This window comes from Manis javanica, chromosome 17 (assembly GCF_040802235.1).
Source record: "Manis javanica isolate MJ-LG chromosome 17, MJ_LKY, whole genome shotgun sequence".
In the NCBI taxonomy this organism is placed as follows: domain Eukaryota; kingdom Metazoa; phylum Chordata; class Mammalia; order Pholidota; family Manidae; genus Manis; species Manis javanica.
In genome coordinates this window covers 15062434-15076072 of record NC_133172.1, presented here as the reverse complement: position 1 = coordinate 15076072, position 13639 = coordinate 15062434, and the positions used below count along the sequence as shown (strand labels likewise).

The following is a 13639-nucleotide window of genomic DNA, read 5'->3' as shown; positions in this document are numbered from 1 at the left end:
CTGTCAGGACAGCAGTGGGGAGAACACGGGCTGGGATGGTCAGGGTTAGGACGGGGAAAGCCAATATTTTAAAGGTAATGAAACCTGATATAAGAACCCAACCTATGTGATCAATAGAAGGGCATTGTCAGGGGAAAGGTCAGGACATGTTTCACCCCTCAAGAACCTAGGCCCCTGAGCCAATGCCATGGGCAGTTGGCAAACTGCCAGGTGGGCAGAATGCTCCTGTTTACAGATGGATAGAGGGTTTGGAGCCAAAGTTAAAGTCCAGGTTTCCTTTGCACATTAACAAGGCTAGTGGAAGACTGAGCAAATGGTTCCTAAGTTGTGTTAGGCCTGGTGTTGGGGGAGGAAGATATCCCCCAGGCATGTAGCCTGGGTGCCCCCAGCTCCCCTTTCCACCCCTGCAGCTATAACACCGAAAACTACATCTACCTGGCGGGCTTCCCCAAGGAGCAATCCATCAAGTACTTGGTCAACTCGTTCCATGGGGATGTAGCTATTGTCACAGAGACTGAGGAGGTGGGCTGCCCTGTCCCTCCCCCACTTCCTCTCTGTCCACACGCAAACCCCAGAGGTCTCCCTTCTCCCTCTGTTAGGGTAAAGGAGTGTGGGGAGGGAATGCCCTCAAGGACCCTGTGGAAGGACAGCAGAGACTCCATTTATAGCTGAGAGTCCTAGAACTCAAAGAGAATAGTGCCTTCTGAAGTCACTCTGCTTAGTCAAAGAGCTGTGCTCAGTTATGATCTGATTTCCAGATGGGGCCCTCTTTCATTTCATCACATGTCTGTTCATTTCATAAATATTGATGACACCATGCCTTGCCTAGAGTTGGGGACACAATGGTGATGGAGTCAGCCCTGGTCCCTGCCTTGACAGGGTCACAGTCCAGCTGGGAAGACAGACTCTTGCCCAGACAGTGACAGTTCAGAGCAGTCAGGGTAATAGGGCAAACAACATCTATGCAAGTTCAGAGGAGGGGCATGACCCAGTCTGGGGGTGGTGTGTGTGTCAGAGAGGGCCTTAGAGAGAAGGCCACAAGGAGGAGGGACTTTCTGGAGGCTGAGGCTCAGGAGCAGATGAGGTCTAGAGTGAAATGTGTTGGAGTGGGATCAGTGCATAGATGGGAAACTGAGGCCAAAGGGGTGGTGAGACCCTGGAGGATGCCAAAAGGGAGAGAACAGAGGGGCTGCATCCTACAAACCCTGGCCCACAGGGGCACACATATTAGGGATGCTTAAGTTGTAAGCAGCAGAAACTTATAAGAAATTTTTCAGGGCAAGTGTGGGCTGGAAGCAGAGGAGGTTGGGTTCTGGGAAGGAAGGATGGCACTATGGAAAGAAGGTATGTGAGCTCACCTGGTCCCAGCTGGAGGTGAGCTCCCAAACCTCCTGGGTCAAGGAATGGGGCCATCATACTGTGCAGACAGAGAGGTGGAGTCAGAGGACCCCACACACCCAGTTGTCACCCCCCAGATATGGTACCTCGTGGAGGGCAGCTACCAGGTGCACAAGCTGTTCCCATCCAAGGGCTGGGAGGTGTACATCAGCCTACAAGTGATGCACCAGTCCTCTCTCCATGCCCCCAACGAGACCATGGTCACTCTCTTCTATGAAGACAGCAAACTGTACCAGGTGCCAGGTGGGGGGCTTTGGAGTTGCATGGGGGAGCTGCAGGGTGGCTGACACCAGCTCACCAGGCCCTGCCTTCCCACTGCAGCTGGTGTACCTTATGAAGTACAAGAAGAGCCAACTCGTCAAGAGGCTTGTGCCTGTGGAACAGCTTCTGATATATGAGAAGCTCAACAATGATTACCTCTTGGAGCGGCAAGGGTGAGAGGATACTAGCCCACAGCAGCAGTCAGACAGCCCTCAGCCAACATGAAGCCCCTGAGACCAAGTCACCCCCAATGACAACCTCCAAGCTGTTACAGGGGAGCTCAGAACCTATAGAAGCTCAAAGAGGGGGCGGACCCAGCCTGGGGGGGAAAGGCATCAGGGAGCGCTTCAAGGAGGAAGAGGTGTATGAACTGTGACCTGAAGGGTGTTCCAGAGGGGGGGAACCACATATGCAAAGGCCCCAAAAAAAGATAGGAGATTGGGTGTTCAAGAACTGAAAGTACAGTGCAGATAGAGTGCAAGGTGAGCGTCATAGGGAAGAACTTGGACCTCATCTTGAGGGTCCTGGGGAGCCATCATGAGACTAAGGGAAGGGACTACATGGTCAGATTTTACCGTGTTCAGTAATGATCCTCCTGGCCACCTGCGGGGGAGCCCAGGGAGGTAACTGCGGGGGTAGCAGGGAAGGGAGAGGTGGAAAGCTTAGGAAGTTGACTGTGAGAGTGAAGGGGGGCCTAGGATGAGGTCCAGGACACTGGTCAGAGGGACCCAGGAACATCCAGGGGCTGAAGGCTGAGCAGGAAGGTCAGGGCTGGATTGGATTTGAGTAGTCAGCAGCGCAGAGGAGGTAAACAGGCCTACGGGGGCTGCTGGCGCGCTGGCCGCGGAAAAATCACGCCGTTCCTCACTAACCACCGTCCAGGGGCCACCTGACGCTCTCCTTCACCAACTTCTGCCCCTTCACGGTGATGCGCCTGCGGGACCTGCCCAACCCACAGATATACACGCGCCAGGAGCTCTACCGCGCGCCGCCCCCACATGTCCTGGACCCATCGGGCCTCCACAACGAGGACTCGCTCGCCGTCTATCAGGGCCTCCTCTACTACCTGCTTTGGCTGCACTCCCAGTACGACGAGGTGGGCGCCTGGTGGCTGGCGGACAGTCCGGGACATCTCCTCTGAGAAGGCACTAAGAGGGGCGGAAGGCAGGGCCTGCGTGGCTGGGAAGACCACGTGGAGGGTGGAGCCGCCCGGCAGAGTCTGAGGCTTAGGGGGCAGGGGTTTGGAGCCTTGACCCGGGCTTTGAAGAAATGGCTTTGCGGGTGTAGCTCTTTGGCTGAAAGCAGGGCCCGGGAGCCAGCCTGGGTATGCCACTTTTGCTTCGGGTTAGAGGCTGGGACTGGGGATATAGGAAGGGGTCTGGGAATGCCGCCAGCCTGGGGACGCCCCTGCGCCCCCTCTCAAGGTGTCGGTGGTCTCTGCAGCCTTACGCGGACTCGGTGCGCGACTCCACCTGGCGATGGTGGAAAAACAAGAAACAGGACCAGGTGCGTGTACGGCTGAGAGGCGGGGGATTGGCGAGGCCCGGACACCCCTCTGTCCCCCTCTCCGGGTGCTGATTTTGCCCCACACCCCATTCCCCAGGATTACTACTTTTACCTGGCGAGCAACGGGCGGGGCACGGGTAACATGCACATTGACATGGCCAGCTATGAAAAGATCTACGACCTCAAGGCCAAGTACGAGCTACCCAAGCGCATCTTCCTGGACAAGGGCACCAGCTACAGCTTCTCCATCTTCCTGACGGCCCGGGGGCACTCGTACCAGGCGGAGCCTGGGCGCGGTCTGTGGGCGGGGCTTGAGGGGGCGGGGCCTGGGTACGGGTGGTCGGTGAGTCGGGACTGGGACCGGGGACCTGGGCTCCACCCGGGGAGCGGTGCTTCTGCCGGGTCAGTCGCGGCCCCCTAACCCCTGCCTCACCTCTTAGAAGGCACCACCTACCAGCTGCGGAGCCAAGTGGACCTGGGCGTGGTGCTGGCAGACCCGAACTGCATTAAGGTGGTGGTGAAAGAGAAGGTCTTTGTTAATTACAACTCGCTGCTTTTCTGGGTGAGATCAGGTGGAAAGGGGGTGCCGAGATGCGGGCGGAGCTCCCCGGGCAGTGGGCCTGTTAGAAGCCCACCATTACTTGAACAGACGCTGGGTGCTCAGGCAAGCCTGCTGATCCAGTCACTTCTGTCCGCACCCCCCAGGTTACGCTCAGTGATAAGAGGTTTTGCTTTGATCAGGGCATTAGTGGACATCACCTCATGAAGACCTCCATCCTGGTCAAGGTGCCATTCAAGCCTTCAGGGGAGGGACGTGGGATGAGAGGAAAGACTGGACCCATGGGCCCACCACCATCACCTGCTCCTACCCACAGGTAGTGGGCTCCACCGGGCACTGCTTCCAGGACACGCACCAAGGGCCCCGCATGCAAGTATTGGACCTTGGGGCACTAAGTCCTGTGCTGGGAGGGAAGGGGTGGAGGCGAGTCTTCACAGAGCTGATTGCCAGGGCTCCACCTGGGAATCCTGTTAACGCATTCATTTTTGTCATTCACCCACTCACTCACTCCTTTCATCCATTTACATTTTCAGAAAGGGCTGCCTTTACAATTACATAGGTTGCACACAAGCTTGTGTATTCCTTATGATACTTTTCTGAAGGGGCAAGTAAAGTAGCTGCGACACAGGGCTGTTTTTACAACTGGCACAAAGGCGCCCTGTGGTCTAGCTTGGCCCTTATTTCAACATTGCTGTTTATTCTCCCACTCCCCATGTGCTTGGTTCACTCCTTTAGGTCCCTGGTTCTTCCTTGCTTACAGATGCTGTATCCTCTGCACAGAGGCTGACACTGAGGCTCTAAGGTGCAGACATCTGCTTAGGGTAACCCAGGGAACTAATAAGTGGTAGTAGAGGGGCCAACCCTGAGGCCTCATTGTCACTTACTTCCCTGCCCACTCACCAGCAGAGAGACCCTGGTCCTCCTCCCTTTGGCTTGGTATGACCCAGGGCAGAAAAAGGGGGTGATAACAGCCCCCAATTCCTTGCATTACATGAGACAATCCAGGTTAAGTATTGGGAAGAGCAATTGATGTCAGCCTCCCAGAAGTGTTTCCTGCTATTCTTAGTGGAATGTATTATTTTCCTCTTTATCATAACCCAGAAGATCAAAGTTAACATTCCTGATTATTGACCCAGCAGATCCCTTCTGGGAATCAAATCTGCAACACACTGTTAAAGCAAAAGGTTGGAAACAACCTAAATGTCTATTAATAGGGGATTAGTTAAATAAATTACAGTACATCCATGCAACAGAAAACTATGTAGTTGTAAAAACAGGTGGGGGAGAAGATCACATATTCATGTGGAATGGTCTCAAAGTGTATTTTATTCTTGAGAAGAAAAGTGAGTGCAGAACAGTATATACAAAACATTAGCATGAAAGAGGTTAACTGCGAACATATATTCGTGTTGGCTTTTATTTGCATAGGGAAACTGGGAAAATGAGCGAGAGTATTCATGTGGTTCCCTGCTGTAGGGATGGAGGAGAGGCAGGACAGTGGAAGGATGGGAATGGAAGTAAAACTTTTCACTCTGTGTGTGTGTGTGTGTGTGTGTGTATCCATCCATGTGACCATGTTACCCATATGAAAATTAAGTTTTAAAAAAAAACCCAATGGTTGTTTTTTAAAACAGACAAGGAAACAGGTGCTGAAGGAAATACAGTCTGAGCTTGTCTGTCTTTCTAAGGCTGTGGCTTTCAGGCTTCTTGTCCCTCCCTCTGCCCACCCTTACATTACCATATCAAGAAGCATGTGTATTTGGAACGCTCAGAGCCTCTCTCTGGCTCCACATCCTGTAAAAAAAAAAAAAGGAAACTGGAACTAATTGATAAATAGTGGGTCCTCAGTCTGTAAATATGTTAGATGAAGGAAGGAAGAAATAAACTTGCACATAAAGGTGCACAATCAAATTTGGCTAAATGAATAAAAGCTGGAGTATCTCTCAGCAGGCTGGCCAGAGATAGGCCTACCTGGGGGAATGGGGCTGGGGTAAGGGATAGAACAGGTGTAGATTTTACTGTCTGTTCTTGAAGCTTATTCATTAAACTAACCAATATTTGCTGAGTGCCTACTGCATGCCAGCATCATTTTAGGTGCTGGAGTTACAGCAGTGAACAAAAACACACAATTCCTGTCTTTGTGAAACAGATGTTTAGTTGGGGGGACGTGTTCACTTCCTAGGGCTGTCATAACAAATGACTGCAAACTGGACAATTTATCCTCTCCCACTCCTAGAGGCCAGAAGTGTGAAATCAGGGTTGTTACCCTCTGGAGGCTGTGAGGGAGAATCTGTTCCTTGACTCTCTCCTAGCTTCTGGTGTCTATCCATGATCCTGGACATGCTCTGGCTTGTAGCTGCATCCCTCCAGTCTCTGCCTCCATCTTCACAAGGCCTTCTCCCTGTGTGTCTGAGTCCAAATTTCCCTTTTCCTATATGGACAACTGTCACTGGGTTAGGACCCACCCTTCTCCAGTATGATCTCACCTTAACATGATTACATCTGTAAAGACCCTACTCCAAATAAGGTCACATCGGCAGGTACTGAGGGATTAGGACTTCACCATCGCTTTAGGGACACACAATTCAATACACAGCAGAGAATCTAACAATAAGCAAGATAAATTAAAGAGATTGTGTGTTAGAGGTGATGAGTGTTAGGAGAAAAATGAGCAGGCAAGGGCATGAGGCAGGCTAGCTTTTTCCATAGGATGGTTCCAGGAAGTCCTGGCCAAGGGACGGTGAGACACATGTGTGGTTGGATCAGGACTAGCAAGCAGGAAAGTAGAGAGAGATGAGGTCAAAGTGGTAATGGGAGCAGATCACTTGAGACTTAGTGAGCCATGGTGAAGGAGGTGGAGCCACAGGAGGGCTCTGAGCGTAGGAATGACTCTCACAGGGCCCTGCTGGCAAGTAGAGGACAGCCGGGAATGGGGGCAGGGGGAGTGGGGTGGGAGACCAGGCAAACAAGGTTGGACAAGACAAGGGTGGGCAAAGGAGTTGAGGGGTTGGAGGGGAGAATGGCACTATTTTGAAGTGTACAGACAACAGAGTATCTGAATGGATTGGATGTGAGTGGAAGAGGTTTCCAGGATGAGGCTTTTAGCCTGAACATGGAAAGATGAGGTGCCATTAAATTGTGGTGGGTTGTGGATAGATTGAACCTGAGATGCCAGTGAGCGAGTGGCTGATAGGTGTAAACTCTTTGGCCCAGGCCCAGCATGGGGAGTGCTTAATCTATGGCCACTGACCACTCTCCACAGTCGCCATCGAGCCCAGGCTACAGTCTCTGGTTGCCCATGTTCCTTTGATAATTGGCTGAACTCTTGGGACCTACCCCCAAAATGGGCCAGGGGCTGTACATTCTGAAGACAGTGTTATGACCGAGCCCTGACGCCTATCCTGGGCTCTACCACCTCCTACATCCCATGCTCCCTCATGTCTGTAGTTTGAGAATTGGGACCCAACTTCAGCCCTATTAAGCCCCTCTAGGAGTTGGGCGCTGCATAGGTATAGGTGTTAGTGGTTTTGTGTATCTTATTCTAGCACCTGGAGCCAATCTCTCTTTGCTCCCCTCCCAGCTCTGCCATTTACTGGCTGTGTAGCTTTGGAAAATAAGGGGCTTGACCTCTTTGTGCATCACTTGTGCCATCTGTGAAATGGAGATATTAATAGTCTCTACCATGCAAGGCTTGTTTTGAGGATTAAATGAATTTGAATAGGTAAAGCACATAGAACATCACCCAGTGCCTTGCACATAGAGCTACGGTGTCTGCAGTTATTAGAGGATTGTTTATAATGATGGTATTTACTCCCCGGTGAGGGTGAGCCTGGCAGGTAGTGGTGGGGTGCGTGGAGGAGAGCTGGCCGCCTCGCCCTCCCCTCTCCCCCACGAGGCTTGCCTCCTTCTACTCAGGGCAACCTGATGGTGCCGGTGCTTATCGGCTGCCCCCCCGGCAAGCGCCTGGCCTTCGACACCACCTACACGCTGGAGTACAACCGCCTGAAGAATAAACAGTACTTTGACTGTGTGCACGTTGACCCCGAGATACCGTGCTTCTTCTTCCGTGACAGTGCGTGCCCAGTTTGCTCCCCTCCATTGTTCACTGTCCTCTACGCCCACCCCTTGGCCCTGCTCGCTCACCTCCCCACCCATCCTCTGCTCTTCCCCTCGGGGCGCTCATCTCTCCTTCCTCCCCTCCCCGTCGTCCTCTACTGCTCGGGCCATGCTAATTTCTTCCTGTCCTGGCCTCACCCCCACTACCCCGCAGTCTTCTACCCCTTCTTCTTGATCCAAGATTTGGTGACGGGAGATTCTAGCAGTTTTCAGGGCAGGTAAGGAGTGGCCAAGCCAGCGGCTGAAGGGAGGGGACGGGAGGCAGAGGGTAGAGTGTGGAGTGGGGGTAAGTGATGGGGGACTCCGAACAGCGAGGCCAGTCCGCGCGCACCTTTGCTCCCAACAGCTACGTGCTGAAGGTGGTGGGTGGAGGGCCCACCCTGGACACCATCAGGGAGTACAGCGAGGAGGAGATTTACCGCTTCAACAGCCCCCTGGACAAGTAATCCCCTGTGCGACGCGACCCTAACACCTTTCCTTCTCATGCGGGCCCCTCCTGCTGCCTAGCTACAGACCTGCCCTCGCTGCAAGCTGCATCCACCCCAGTATCTCAGGCCCCGCCCACAGCGCTCCCACAAACACTTGTCCCGCCCACGCTGCCAAGCCACACCCACAGCCACACCCCATCCCACCTAGGGCTTCCTCCCCACCCCCTAAGCTGTTCGCAGTATTGGTCCAGCCTCCCCCAAGTCCCACGAAGTTACACGGTCCACTCACTGCAGGACCGACAGTCTCATCTGGACTACAAAGAACACAACTACTACCAAAGACTCAGTCTTCAACATCATGTCCCACCAGAGCCTGGGCATTGAGTGAGTGCATGGCTCAGATGCAGGCCCCTTTATCCTTCCACCTACCCACAATCCATCTGGCCTGTACAACCCTTCTGCCTCTGGGAGGCCCCTGATCGTCAAGCCTGTCACATGGTAGGGATCGAGTCAGCTTTCTTGGACGAATGAATGAGTTTCCAGGGAAGAAAGGATAAGATTGCAGCTAGTTGGTGCTCACGCCGAGTATGGGGGTGGCAAGAGAACTCAGGGGTTGGCACATGCTAGGCGTGATGCTAGGCTCAGTGGCCGAACTTGGGCCCTCAGGTGGCTGTGTCTGGAGAACTCCCCGTGCCATGACACGGTTCCCCAAAGCTTCTTTGCCCCCGAATTCTTCTTCAAAGTGTTGGTGAGCAATAGGTGAGCAAGGCATGTGGCCCAGGTGGGATTGGGAGCTTCATGTGGGGTGCCCTAACTCCCCCAATCCTAAGCCCCAGCCCCCACTAGAGGCGTGGACAAGAGCACATACTGTGACTACCAGCTCATCTTTCTGCTGCATATCCACGGGCTCCCACTCAGTGCCAAGAGGGCCCTCTTCATCCTCAGGGTGAGTGGCTGCCTAGGAGCTGTCCTGTGGGGGGTGGGGGCCCCCAGGCTGCCCACCCATGCCTGTCGTGTGGTGCCGGCAGGTGTCAGTCACCGTGTCTGTCAGCGTGGTGATCCTCTACATCAGCTGCTGCCTCCTGTTGCCCCTTACGGTGAAGGCCTGCAACATTCTTCGCTGGAAGATCAACAACATCATCACCTCAGAATCCTATTACACCCACACCTCCCCTTCCAAAGTCTTCAGCAGCCCATCAGGGACCAAATCTGGGAGCAACCTCAGTGTCAGCTCCCATGGCATCTCCATGGTGGCAAAGGAGAAGGCGGCTGCATCTGAGGAAGCCTTGAAGAAATTGACCTGAGCCTCTTGTCTGCCTCATCCCGACCCATCTCATCCCTCACTTCCTGGGCCATCTGAGAAATGCAACCTGTCACCCATCCCAAGCCTTTCTTTCTGTTTAGCTTGAATTTTCACTTCTCCTTCAGACCTGAGTAAAGCCTCATTTCAGGACCACCTGTGAGTCCTTGTAAGGGCTCACGTCCAGTTAAATTAGTTTGTACCACAAAGCCACAATAGGTCATTAAAACACCAAAAGGTCTTTCTGTGCCAGCTGGTAAATAGCCGCTTCTGTGTGTGCCTGCCAACTCAGCCCCTCCCCAGGTGTCCCCAAGCTCCCTACAGTCCAGTAGAGTCCTCCATATACCAGGCCCATTTCTATGGCCCTAAGTCTGTTCTGACTGTTCAGTGCCCAGGTTTAATACCAGTCATAAAATATTTCAAATGTCAACACCTATCTAGTGTCTAGGTTAAAGAGGGGACTCTGGAAAGGTTAAGATTTTTTAGTTTCAAGTAGCAAAAATTTCACTCAAATGATCCATATGGAAATAGTAATTTATGGGTTTTGTTAATCCAGACTTCAGGTACAGTTTGACCCAGAAGTCCTCAGTGTCCCTAGGATTCTGGCTCTGTTTCTCTGTAGCTATCCCTGCTTTGAATGTGCTCTCTGATCTCAGAGCCTAGCCCCACCTCACAGTCTGAGGCTGCACATTGACTATCTTATTGCCCAAAGAAAGATGGGGCTGGAGGGCAACATTCCCAGACAAAGGTCTTATCAGTCACCGTGACTGGATGAGGTTGTATTATGAGCTTTACCAGTCACACTGGCTGAGGGATGGGACCTTGATTGGTTTAAGCCAATCAGAGCCCATCCGTGGAGCTGAGGGCAGTTAGTCATACCCTAATCTCTTGCTTGTGGGGAAGGGCAATTCTTATAAGGAAAGTGAGCTGTCAAGAAGCGGAGAGGGAGACTGAAAGGCAAAACTGCACATTGTACTCCACCCCAATAGGATCGACTCCAGCCCCTCCCTGGAGGTCTTGGGTGAAGTGACTATGGAGGTTCTCTGACCAGCCTCTTCCACTCCTCCACTCCAGGATACACATACTCTGAGGGGACACCAGGGCAGACAGCTGGACCAGTTTGTCCATGAAGAGACAGCATAGCTCCAGAGCAGGCAAGGCCATTGAGATCATGTTATGGAGCTTAGGAATCCAAGGATACTATCCAGTGAGTGAAAAAAACAATCCATATAATGGGAAAAAATATTTGTAAATCATGTATCTAATAAAACTAATATTAGAATATAAACAGCTTCTACAACTCAACAACAAAAAAAACCCCTCAAAAACAGACAAAGACCTTTGTAAGTCCAGGGAGAGGAAATCCCAGGGCAAAATACCTCTAAAAACCAAAATCAGTCAAAGAGAGAAATAGTTTAAAATCCGTTTATTGCTTACAAACTGCATTCCAGGCTCTTCTCTTTCCTGCTCCAGCAGAAGCAAAACTGACCCTCCCCTCACCTCTTGGGTACAGATAAGCCCTCCTTGCCCAGGTAATTACCCACTGATATGGAGATGAACTTCTCTCCACCCCTGAGGAATGATGCAAATGCACTAAAGCCATACTTCTCTCCACCTCTGAATGGCTACTGATATGCAGATGCACTAAAGCCAGGTGAGATATTCTGGAAATGTTACAATTTTACCCACAACCTTGAATAGACATTTCTCTAAAGATACACAGATGGCCAAAAAGCACATGAAAAATTGTTCAACATCATTAGTTATCAGGGAGATACAAATCAAAGCCACAGAAATCTATCACTTCATATTTATTAGGATGGTTATTGTAATTTAAAAAACAAGATACAGCAAGTGTTGGCGTGGATGTGGAGAAATGGGAACCCTCGTATATTGCTGGTGGGAATATAAAATGGTTCAGCTGTTGTGGAAAATAGTTTGGTGTTTCCTCAAAACGTTAGGCATAGATTTACCTGTCAGCCAGCAGTTCCACTTACAAATATCTCACCCAGAGGAATTGAAAACATGTTTTTAAGCAAGTATATGCATATGCATGTTCATTTCAGCACTATATTTAAAGCCAAAAGGTGAAGACAGCCCAGTGTTCATCAGTGGAAGAATGGATAAACAAGTCATGGTATATCCATACAATGGAATAAGTTATTCAGACATAAGAAGGAATGAAGTACTAATACATGCTGTAACATCTGTGAAGCTCAAAGACATGCTATGTGAAAGAAGCCAGACACATGAGGTCACATATTGTATGACTCCATTTATATGAAAGGCCAGGAATAGGTAAGTACATAGAGACAGCATGCAGATTGGTAGTTACTAAAGGAGGAAGAAGGGAATGCGAAGCAACTACTTAAGAGGAAAGGGTTTTCTTTTTGTGGTGATAAAACCGTTTTGTTGGTAAAGGTGGTATTTGCACAACATTCTGAATGTATTGTCACTGACTTGTTCCAATTTACAATGGCCAATTTTATGTTTTTCGAATTTCATCTTAACCACAACAAATATATATATTAAAAACAGTATGGCATTTGCTAAGAATAAATATAGACTAGTGGGATATAACAGATGGCTTAAAATATGTCTGATTATTGAAAAGATTTAATATAAGACACAAATGTCTTTCATCTTGGTGGGAAAGCAATGGTTTATTTAGCAAGTGGCTCTGAAAAAATTGACGATGAGGATGAAATCAAATTTAGATCCCTACTTTACATTATATGCAAAAGTTAATTTGAGATTAATAAAAATTACATGTGGAAAAACAAATATTTTACCAAAATATTTCGAGAATATTTTTCTTTGGCATGGGGAGAACTTTTTAAACAAGATAGAAAACAGAGAGGTCACCAGGGGAAGATTATATAAATTTGACTACGTGAAATTTAAAATTTTGCATGGCAAAAGATAAATTGGTATATTCAGAATACAAACAGTTGACCAAAGAGAACAGTTGCAACAGATATGACAAAAGGTTTTATCTCTACTATGCAGAAGGGTCAGAAGGCTTATAGGAAAATGCAACAACACCACAGAAAATTTCAGAGCAGAGGAAATCCAAATATTCAGTAAACACAGGATGCTCACCCTCTTTAGTATGGAAATGTGCACTAAATCAACAAAAAACTTGTGCTGGCTTCTATCAGATTGGCAAAAGGAAAAAAGAGGCAACAAAGTTCAGTAGTGGTGATGTTTTTAGCACTCTTTCATAGCTGCTGCAACTGTGAACTGCTACAACTTTGGAAAGCAATCATGATGACTACATAAGCAAAAAATATGCCTATCTTGATTCAGTATTCTTAACTTCCTAAGACCTAGCCCTTAGAAATCTTCACTGTATTCAAGGAACTGCATTTAAGGATCCTTATTGTAGCACTGTTAGCAGTGGCAAATAAACAAAAATAACCCAGTTATCAACATGCAAATCATTAACTGAATTTGGTGTATTCATACAGTGGAATATTATGCTGCCAGTATTTTTAAAAAGTGTCAGAAATACACCCATTCATCTCCAGCAATGTCTTTACTGTACTGCTAAAAAGTACATTGTGTTTGGAAAAATATGTGTAGTTTGATCGGTTTTTGTTATAAACTTTCAAAAGACATCTTTTTACATAGTCATTCATTGACTCATTCAACACATATTTATCGATAGTCCACCACGTGCAGGGGAATAGAGCAGTAAAGAAAATCGATAAATATCCCAGCTCTCAAGGAGTTGGCATTCTAAATGACGGAAACAGAGGGTTGGGTTTGAGAAAAAGTTGGAATGTTCAGTAGACAAGGAGTGATGTACATGGCGGGATCAGAAGTAGGGACTAAAAAAAAATTGGGAATCCTCCGCATATACGTGGCATTTGAAGCCATAAGACTAGATGATTTTGGTAAATTTGTAACGTGTTTGTGTAAACTCGGAGAAAATGTGGAAGGATCGCTGAGAGACTAGAGAGTCAGCTGTTCGTCTCCGGCCAGGTTACCTGGCCTCTCAAAGCCTGTCTACAACATGGAAGAATAACACACTTGTCCAAATGGCTGCACCACTTCCACCCCTTGGCT

General features: G+C 49.4%; 1 protein-coding gene across 16 annotated transcripts in view; it reads left to right on the top strand.

Moving 5' to 3' along the window:
* Positions 1 to 12201, top strand: part of CATSPERG (cation channel sperm associated auxiliary subunit gamma) — a 31699-nt gene extending 19498 nt beyond the window's left edge. For 4 of the 16 annotated variants that reach the window (XM_073225500.1, XM_073225506.1, XM_073225505.1 and 1 more), the window contains exons 14-29: positions 411 to 522; positions 1476 to 1634; positions 1720 to 1832; positions 2542 to 2755; positions 3103 to 3165; positions 3263 to 3461; positions 3606 to 3727; positions 3871 to 3951; positions 4041 to 4097; positions 7640 to 7796; positions 7995 to 8058; positions 8187 to 8282; positions 8563 to 8652; positions 8935 to 9027; positions 9115 to 9214; positions 9297 to 10781. In XM_073225500.1, the coding sequence (XP_073081601.1) occupies positions 411 to 522; positions 1476 to 1634; positions 1720 to 1832; positions 2542 to 2755; positions 3103 to 3165; positions 3263 to 3461; positions 3606 to 3727; positions 3871 to 3951; positions 4041 to 4097; positions 7640 to 7796; positions 7995 to 8058; positions 8187 to 8282; positions 8563 to 8652; positions 8935 to 9027; positions 9115 to 9214; positions 9297 to 9572 (1996 nt within the window). In that variant the 3' untranslated portion in view covers positions 9573 to 10781. Of the gene's footprint in view, positions 1 to 410; positions 523 to 1475; positions 1635 to 1719; positions 1833 to 2541; positions 2756 to 3102; positions 3166 to 3262; positions 3462 to 3605; positions 3728 to 3870; positions 3952 to 4040; positions 4098 to 7639; positions 7797 to 7994; positions 8059 to 8186; positions 8283 to 8562; positions 8653 to 8934; positions 9028 to 9098; positions 9215 to 9296 lie in introns of all 16 variants that reach the window. The other 12 variants (XM_073225501.1, XM_073225503.1, XM_073225502.1 and 9 more) reach the window with 7 other exon arrangements.
* Positions 12202 to 13639: the final 1438 nt, after the last annotated feature.